This window comes from Quercus suber, unplaced genomic scaffold (assembly GCF_002906115.3).
Source record: "Quercus suber isolate HL8 unplaced genomic scaffold, Cork oak 2.0 scaffold_459, whole genome shotgun sequence".
Taxonomy (NCBI): Eukaryota; Viridiplantae; Streptophyta; class Magnoliopsida; order Fagales; family Fagaceae; genus Quercus; species Quercus suber.
In genome coordinates this window covers 7244-17196 of record NW_027069910.1, presented here as the reverse complement: position 1 = coordinate 17196, position 9953 = coordinate 7244, and the positions used below count along the sequence as shown (strand labels likewise).

At 34.4% G+C, this 9953-nt stretch overlaps 1 protein-coding gene and 1 long non-coding RNA gene across 2 annotated transcripts; one reads left to right on the top strand and one right to left on the bottom strand.

The window, feature by feature from the left end:
- Positions 1–2632: 2632 nt before the first annotated feature.
- LOC136061387 (uncharacterized) lies at positions 2633–4844 on the bottom strand. Its single transcript, XR_010624597.1, has 3 exons — positions 4536–4844; positions 3727–3835; positions 2633–2748 (listed from the first exon to the last, which is right to left on the bottom strand). It is a non-coding gene; the product is annotated as an uncharacterized LOC136061387 (long non-coding RNA).
- Positions 4845–8051: 3207 nt separating this feature from the next.
- Positions 8052–9686, top strand: LOC112007574 (UDP-glucuronate 4-epimerase 1). Its single transcript, XM_024039943.2, has one exon. The coding sequence runs from the start codon at positions 8222–8224 to the stop codon at positions 9515–9517; it is 1296 nt and encodes a 431-aa protein (XP_023895711.2). The 5' UTR covers positions 8052–8221; the 3' UTR covers positions 9518–9686.
- The last annotated feature ends 267 nt before the right edge of the window (positions 9687–9953 follow it).

Sequence of the window (9953 nt, the reverse complement as noted above, 5' to 3'; positions counted from 1 at the left end):
TACATCATTTATTTCTCTCACAAACTAGTGGCAATTGGCAAAATCCTAATCATTGACCACAAAATCAATCAATACTGAATTAACCAAATATCTCTTTTAGTCTTGTTCAAAGGACCTAAAATTATCTCCGAACTCTTTAGTTCAAGTGGTATAAGTATTATGAGTTCCAGTTAGCTCAACTAGTGAAGTTTTTGATAGTTGTATAAGAGATCTGGGTTTCAATCCCCACCTATACCAAAAATCGATTGATGTCTTGATCTGATGAAAAAGAGTTATTATTAAAAACGGATATCAGAAGTTAAAACTCTCTAAAAAAAAAGTGGTCTAAGTATTAAAGTGTTTGAGGGTTGAAGGGGAGTAGGGAGTTCGAGTAACAGTAGAAGACATATATATATATATATATAAAGATCTAGAATTAACCTATCAATTTAACAATTCAGCCAACAATTATAAGACCTATCTTTAACATGTTTGGGTGGATGTTGTTATTTGTTAATTTTATGCGGTTTTGTAACACAAAATAAATATATAATAGCCTAAAATTTTTTTTTTGAAATAAATATAGTCAATGTTTAAGTACTTATACATAAATGAGGAATCCAGGAAGTGGAAGCAGCGAGGAGATATCCTAAGTGGAGACAACTGTGTACAGAGTGTGAAAAAGAGATCATTTGAACCCATGATCTGCAAGTGCCAGCCAATCTAACCAAAAATATCACCTAGTATTAGTATAGTACCACTCCTTTACTCTTCAACCCTCTCACTTTGGTGGACCCCGGCACCGCATTTCTAAAGCTGGCAAGATCTACAAAATTCACTATAATAATATATGTGAATTCAAATATTGCTGCTCTTGTACAGTACTACTCCTTCTATTATTGAAAAGTCCTTTTCTTTTACTGAATGCTAACATGTTTTTTTTAATTTTTTAATTTATTATAGAGTAAATTGTAAATTACACTATTAAAGTTTAGAGGTGTTTAGATTTTACACTTTAAAATTTCAGAATTTGAATTTTACCAAAATTTTGGGGTATTTGAATTTTACTCTATAAAATTTAGGAGTGTTTAAATTTTACATCTCAAAATTTTAAAATTTGAGGGTGTAAAATTCAAATACCTCCATATTTTAAAAGTAAAGTCTAAATTCTAAAATATCATGATATAAAATTCAAATACTCCTAAACTTTAGGGGTAAAATCCAAATTATGAAACTTCATGATGTAATCTAAACACTCTCAAAATTTAAGGATGTAAATTGCAATTTACCTTTTTTTTTTTTTTTTTGGATAAAATTTACCCTTAATTTTAATAACAAGACAAGGAGAATTGAGCCTAATTCTTCTTACAAAGAGATCAAGCTATGTCACTTTATAATTTTCAATTCTAAACTAAACTTTTATGAATGCTACAACTTGGTTGCTTGCTTGCTCCACTTATTTAATGGTCAGTATCATTGAAATTCGAGACTTGACCAGAACTTATTTTGGAGTTGCCAATTGTGTTAAGTAAGATCTTTAAATCAATAATTAATCCAAATTGAGATTGAGACTGACCAACAATTACTTAAAAATTAAAAATTCTATAATAAAAATACAAGCTTGTAATAGTTCAAGATTTGTGGGATTAACATCTTATGATTAGGGGTGTTTGCGGTGCAGTGTGATTTTGGGCCATTTTTAGTACCGTACTTTGCAGTATGGTTTAACCAAAACCATAACTACACCGCACCTCATTTTTGCAGTCACATGTGCGATGCAGTGCGATGTATAGTTTAGCCAAAACCATAACCGTACTGCGCCTCTTTTTTGTGGTCATATGTGCAGTGCAGTGCAGTTGGCGTATTAAAATTCACCTACTATTATCCATGGAATTCTAAGCGATCAAACAACAAGAAGACATTATAAAACTCTCAAAAGTGAATGAAAGCAATTCAAAGTATCCATAAGGTACTGTAGGTAACATAAATTAACTTTGAAATCCCAATAACATGTAGTAAATATCTAAACCCAGATTTAGTACCAACAAAAACAAAGAAAACCCACAAAAATTAAACATAAGGGGCTGTTTGGTAACGTTGTTTGTATTTTTTGAAAATACATGTGGGTGAAAAAGTGTGTGAAAATACATGTAATATTGTTTAAAAACTGAAAACATGTGTTTAAACTCCTATAGATTAACTTTAAATATCTAACATAGCTACTGAGTACTAAGTCCTGACCCATCACTTCCAAGTGCCAATATACCAACCGAGTGCCAATATACCAACGGCAACAATCAATAAAAAAATAATATAATTAACAAGTTTGTCATATACAAGCTACCAATAGATTAACTTTAACAAAGAAAAAATTGAATTGAACACTTTTAGAGAGATAAATACCGCAATAGTAGAAGCAACTTGTGCAAGTGAGTAGTCTAGTGGCAATTCAAGTGGAAGTGTGGCAGCTAGGGTCTGACTTCTGAGGGCTGAGAGAGTGATATGATTTTTTTTTTTTTTTTTACTAACAGAACAATAAGATATGGCTAGGGTATTAAATTATTAATGTATTGATATTTTATCCTTATTATATATATAAATATAATATAATATAAATTAATATATCCCCCCCCCCCCCCCAAAAAGAGAGAGAGAGAGCCATGCCCACAAACGTCTCCTACCTTGGGATTGTATTCTGCATTACGAGCTTGAAGTGCAATGGCCTTAAGATCCAATTTGCAGTCCAAATTTACTGTAGACACTATGTTCCTGAAGTGACAACACTAAGATGTTATAGGCTACTAATTCTGGCAGTAAATAACATAAGTGAGTTATTGCAATGTCCAATTCATTAACAAAGCCACATACAGGAAGGACCAAAGAAATAAAATAGTCTTTTATTTTATATAATCTGAAGATCATGAGGACACAAATCTATCTAACCAAGAGATCCATATCCACCAGAAAGCAGAGCTAATATTCAACTCTTCCACCAATATACATCTCTGAAGGCTTCAGTGCTCATTTTTTAATTAAATCAATGTAAGAAAGTAATACAACCAGAATCCACCCAAGTACAAGAAATTCTGTCTTTCTGTGTGTGTGTGTGTGTGCGCGCGCGCGCGCTCAACTTATTTGAATCATAAAGTATCTAATTATTCAGAAACCAACCAAAATCAAAGAAAAAAAGGTTAAAATGTTAGGCTCTTGTCACACATCCATTCTCGAGACAGGAGGGACAGATAATCATAGTGAATGCAGGAACCAAATTATGAGTTAGGCAAACCCCAGCATTTACATTCAAAACATCTAAACACATTCACACTCATTCCCACAGTAGCCAGGGCACAACTGTAATTTCATATTGCTGGATACAAAATGTCAATCACAACAAACATACAGCCACACCATAACATCAACATTGTACAGCAAGTGACCCACATCAGAATCCATATCATTACCATTGTTAGACACACAATATATATATATATATATATCAATTACAATGCAATGACAGACATATAAGTACAAACACATACCAGCCATTACAACATCATAAAAACCTATGATCCTCACAACATATTATATACTGCATTTTCCTCTTCCTGGTCTTACAACAATTGGCTCACGTCCATATCAGGATACTTATCTTTTAGAGATTACACATGAAGCCTAGTCAACCAAACAGGTGCGTATATATTAGAATAGTACATAATGAATTTGTGACAAAAAAGAAAAGGAACTCACTGAAGGGTAGGGACAATCCCAGAAGGGTGCTTCTTGAGATCAACTGGTTGGCTCCCTTCCAATCCCTGTTCTGCCATTCCTTTCTTTTCTTATAAATTCTTCTTTCACTCTGTTAAAACCTACACAAAATTAGTCACCACCAAAACCCCATCTCTAAAAGAACCCAGAAACAAACTCTATAAAACCAACTAAACTCAACACCCATTTACACAAATCATTCACCACCAAAAACCAATTTTTTAATCAAACCCAAGAAACCTACTCTACAAACCAACAGAATTCAACACATTTACACAAATCATTCGCCACCAAGAACCCATTTTTAAATCAAACCCAGAAATAACATCCACAAACTTTTCAAGAAACCAATACATACACATGATAAAATCGCTGAACAATCATCCACAAAATTATGAGATTTATTTATGTCAGCTCAGACAAAACCCAAAACTTCTTTTTCTATACCATTAATCCCACCAAAATAAGCAAAGGTAAAGCACCCAAATAAACACACTCACACAGTAAAAGTAGTGGGGGGTACTCTAAACATGGGGTTCATCTAGGTTTTTCATCATGGGTATCCAAGATCAACAAAAATTTCCCCCAAAAACAAAAAACCAAAACATGGGTTCGTCTGGGTTTTTCATTCTAAAGCATCTCAGCTAAATTCACAAATAAAAAACCTTAGATTAGAAACAATAATTAAAGGTTGTAAAGACTAAAAGAGCGAAGAAACAAGAAAGCAAAAAAAAGAAAGGAGTTCCGATTGGTTTATGTTTAGACAGGATCTGATAAAAAGAAACACAGACCTCTCTTTAATTTGACGTTGTCTGTGCTAGGGTTTGATGATCGAAAAAATCAGAATCAGAAGAATCAGATCTAAAGAAGAAGAAGAAGAAGAATAAGAAATTAACGGAAATTTGGGAGGGAGCGGGAAGAGTTTGAAAAGGGAGTTGTTTTTATATATAGAGTTTGGAGAATTTTGAAATTCTGGGGATTTAAAAGAGAGAAGGATATAAGGAGAGAGAGAGATGAGGGTGTGTATGTGTGTTTGAGAGAGAGAGGGCGAGGGAGCTTTCCCTGGTTGCGTTTTGAGGATGTGTTGGGGGGGGTCTTGGAGAGATCTACTCTTCTCTTTTATTTATAGGTCTCGATATTGTCCTTGCGGATTGAGATGTGGTCAACTTGTGTTGAGGGTGTTATTGGAATTTCATGTGGGGGTGATATTGTTACCTGTTTTGTGAGGCGTGTGTTGGTGAAGTTCCAATGGGTGTTTGACACGCTTTTTTGGGTTCTTTCTAACGTTTGAGAGTGTTCTAGATTGAATTCTTTTCGACAATGACATGGTCCACTTACGAGTTGGATTTTTTTTTTAGCTGGTTTGTTTTAAAAAAAATTCTATTTTAGCCACTAAAAGGTTACTTCTTTTTTTAACACACTTAAATCTCAATTTATATTATTATTAGTTTTTAATTATGTTTTTAATTAGTTAAAATTAATAAATGAATTTTTTAATTTAGATACTGATATGACATTTTTTAATGCCAAATTTTTTTTTTTATTATTAATTTAGATCACGTTGACATTAATTTAATATTATTTATTCTTGCCGTTTGTCACGTCAGTTTTCTCTTTTTCTGATGTAATAGTAGGGACCAAAACGAGAAACGTTTTTCAGGATAGAGACTGAAAATGGTAAAAATAAAATGTAAGGACTAAAATGTACTTTCCGTCAGAAAAATATTCAACCTAACCCAAGGTATCGTGTTTTCTAGGCTCAAATTCACTAGATTGATTAATTGAGTGCACACCTCTACCTAAAGGCTAAAGGGTGCACTTATGTACAAAATCCACAAGAGGCATGCCCTCATATAAAAGGAGGGCATAGTTCATCATAAATAGAAAATTTTTACCAATTCTCTATTTTCATCAACTTGTAATAATATTAGTTTTACACGGATTTATACGGATCTATAGTAGACATTTTTTATTTTACACTGATTACAACACATTATATTCCTAGGTCTTACCAACTTTTCCTCTACTTTCTTCTCCTCTTCCTCAATTTCTCTCCACCCAAACATAAGAGCCAGTGTAAAAAGATTAAGAATTTTTTAAATTAACTAAAATTATTAAGTTTAAAAAAAAAGTTAAAAAAAAAAATGAAAAGACAAGTTTAACGATTGCTTCTAAAACTTATATTCTTTCTTTGAGTTTCAACGTATGGACTATTGTTTTTTTTTTTTTTTTGCGTAACTCATTTTTATATATATATATATTTAAAAGTGTATATATATATATATATATATATTTAAGTTGTAATAATCTAATCAATCTAGATTTTTTCTTTTTTTTTTTCTTACAACCAACGGTATGGCGCCCATGTTCTACCACTAAAACAATGTCACCACTCCCACGACTAAAACTAAATGCATACTCGCTACAAATGCACAAAATTATTTTCAAAAAAATCAAAATATTGTTTTTAAAAAATCCCACTTTTCATGAAGTTTTTTTTTTCATTCTTAGACTTGATTTTTTTACTCTGGAAATTATTAAAAACATTAAAATTTTGTTTTTAAATTTTAGAAAATATTTTTCTCGTTTCTAAATTTTAAAAAAATCTTTCATATTGTGGGTATGATCAATATTTTCATGGCACAAATGATTGTCAATGTCAAAACTATAAAATCCTTTAATGTTTAAAATAGTATTTGATGGTAAACTGAAAATTGAACCAACTCCAATTCGTCCATAAGAGTCGTTTAGGTCAAGAAGACAAGGACGGTCATCCCTAGTAGGATGGTCATCCATGGGCATGATGGTCGTCCATTAGGAAAGCACCTGGATGACCCTTGACGCTTGGGAAAGTTCCAGAAAGATTTATCTACAAAAACTAGTGAATCGAACCACGTGTTATTATTTTGAAGAATGAGCAAGATCCTGGTTCGTCGCTATAATTTCCTACTAAGTACTTAACTTCCAATGACAGTTGTAGAAGATAAGTTTGAACATTCTAACTCTTATAGCGGTTGTGGAAATTAACCCTAAACCTTCTGACTCTCTCAAATATAGTGGAAGTTACAAGACAAGTAACTGTTTCGAAAGCACACTATATAAGCACTCATCCACATCAAATGGAGGTAAGTTTTCATGACTCCTAAAAAGTTGGAACTCTAGAATTTAAGAGAGAAACTAACTTAAGCATCAGAAAGTTCTTGGCCGGTCCACCCCAGTTATTTTTGATCGTGTGTTTTTCTTTTCAAGCCTTCCAAACAATTACTAGTCTATTGAAGTCCAGAGTATTCAGCATATTAATTTTCTTTGCATCATCAATATTATTTACCAAGAATCTTATAGTTTAATTGACTTTTTTTTTTTCTTTTTTCAATTGGACAATGGACCTTTTTAGAGTTTTCAATAGAGCCGTGCATGATTCAAACCTCTCTCAAACAACTATCAAATTATCAAAAAAAATAAATAAATAAACAAATAATGCCACCTAATAATAAATGAACGAAAGAGTAATGTTACAAACATCGATTTTTACATCAGTTATTTCACACTCCCTCAAATGTGCATTTACATATAAAAAAAAATTTGTAATTCAATTAGTTGATACTTCCTAATATTCTCAACTCAAAAAATAAAGATTTAAATCCATTCTTACCAAACTATCAAACTAAACCAAATGTTTTGTAGATAAATTGACACATTTCCATTTATAAAGTGCTTAAAAATCTAAGAGAGAAAAGATTTGAATTATAAAGTTAATAGTATACTGTAATTATCTCTAAAAAAAACTATCTAACTACCAAACAACAAATTACGCCTAAATGACCTCACCACAAAACACTTGGTGTCAATAGTCTTACATTAAATAGAGGGAGTGTTAATGTTTTCAAACAGTTCCGCAACCTAAAAACATGTTTCAAAGTTTCATACCAATTTTAGAGATGAAATTTTTTTTCTTTATTTCAATTAGCAACATCTTTAAATGCTTTTTTTTTTTTAAGAAGAACATCATCATCATCATTAAATGTTGATGATGCATTCTCATAGTGCACACAGCTTCACTAAAAAGCGCGTACAATTGAATTGGGTACATAGTTTACCAATAAATAAATAAAGAGTAACCCATAATATATTCCACTGGATACACTCTGTCCTTCTCTTTTCCTTTTTAACCAAAAAAGTCCAAAACTCTCATATCCATGTCTCCAAAATTTTCTCTCTCTTCTCTCTATGTGGCCGACGCCTTAACGCGTTCACGCGTATCACTTGTCGCTTCATTTGTGGGTTTTCCCCTATATATAACCCATCTCAACTTCTCTTTTCTTTAGGTGCAGAAATAAAAGTTTGAAGCTTATCTCATTTTTCTTTCTCTGCATCTTTTTTTAAAAACCAAAACCAAAACCCAAATTTCACTTTCTTTTTCTTTTTTATTCTTTAAAAAAAAGAAAAGAAAAAGAATACGTATTGTTCGAAACCCAAAATGCCTTCTTTAGAGGAAGAACTGTTCCCATCAACGCCTGGGAAGTTCAAGATCGACCGGGCCCACAGCATGAACCGTCAATTCCACCGTTGCTTCGCTTCTACGAGCACCATGTTCTTGTGGGCACTCTTCTTGATTGCATTAACGGCGTCGTATTTGAGTTTCCAGAGTTTCGTCGATTCCGGTAGCAAGTATTTCACCGCCTCGTGGGGCGGTCTCCAGTGGGAGAAACAAGTGCGGGTCTCCTCCCAGATCCGAAGGTCCGGAGGCATGTCCGTTTTAGTCACCGGAGCCGCCGGTTTCGTCGGCACGCACGTGTCGCTCGCCTTGAAGAGGCGCGGAGACGGCGTCGTTGGGCTCGACAACTTCAACAACTACTACGACCCGTCGTTGAAGAAAGCGCGCAGGGCCCTCCTCGACAGCCACGGGATTTTCGTCGTGGAGGGAGACATAAACGACAGTCGCATGCTGGAGAAGCTTTTCGACATCGTGGCTTTTACGCACGTGATGCATTTGGCGGCACAGGCCGGTGTTCGATACGCTATGGAGAATCCAAATTCCTACGTGCACAGCAATATCGCCGGGCTCGTCTCGCTTCTCGAGGCTTGCAAATCGGCGAATCCTCAACCGTCGGTTGTTTGGGCTTCGTCGAGTTCGGTTTACGGGTTAAACGAAAAGGTGCCGTTTTCCGAATCGGATCGGACCGACCAACCCGCAAGTCTCTACGCCGCTACTAAAAAAGCCGGTGAGGAAATTACCCACACTTATAACCACATTTATGGCCTCTCCATTACCGGGTTGAGATTTTTCACCGTGTACGGCCCGTGGGGACGACCCGATATGGCTTACTTCTCTTTTACCCGGAATATTCTCCAAGGTAAACCGATTAAGATCTATCGGGGCAAGAACCGGGTGGATTTGGCCCGGGACTTCACTTACATTGATGACATTGTGAAGGGTTGTCTGGGATCTTTGGACACGTCCGGGAAAAGTACCTGGTCGGGTGGGAAGAAACGGGGAGCCGCTCCGTACCGGATCTTTAATCTGGGTAACACGTCACCAGTGACCGTACCGACACTTGTGAGTATATTAGAGAGGTATTTGAAGACGAAAGCGAAGAGGAATCTTGTGGATATGCCTGGAAACGGTGACGTTCCGTTCACGCATGCGAATATTAGTTTGGCCCGAAGTGAACTCGGGTATAAACCCACAACCGATTTGCAAACCGGGTTGAAGAAGTTTGTTCGGTGGTACCTTTCTTATTACGGCTATAATCACGGAAAACCCGTAAATTAATTTTCTTTTCTTCTTTTATCTTTTTTTTTTTTTTTTATAAAAAAAAAAAAAAAAAAAACAAGACACATTCTTTACTTGGGGAGAGTTAGAAAGGGACTCATCCTCTGTAGTTTTGTTGTATCTCATATCTTGTGTATAAAGTAAAAGTTTTTTGCTTTGTTTCACTCAATTATTCTGGTAATCTCTTGTTTTTGGGTGGGGCTAATTTCTTGTTATACTGCTTTTGTAGTTTTTGCTTTATTTTTTTTTTCAAGTACATCTTTTGTCTTAAAAAGTCTTGGACTGTTCTCAGTTGGATTTTTTAGGTTTCAAAAACTTTCCACTTTGTTTCTTCTCGTTTTTATATTGATGTTGTGATTCATTTTTCAGTAATCTGACATTCAGCTGTAGATTATTAATAGAAATGTACGATAGATCAAAATGAAGACAATTCCGA

What these genes read in the sequence shown, in the direction of transcription:
- LOC112007574 (XM_024039943.2), top strand. Translation starts at nt 8,222, where the DNA reads ATGCCTTCTTTAGAGGAAGAACTGTTCCCATCAACGCCTGGGAAGTTC.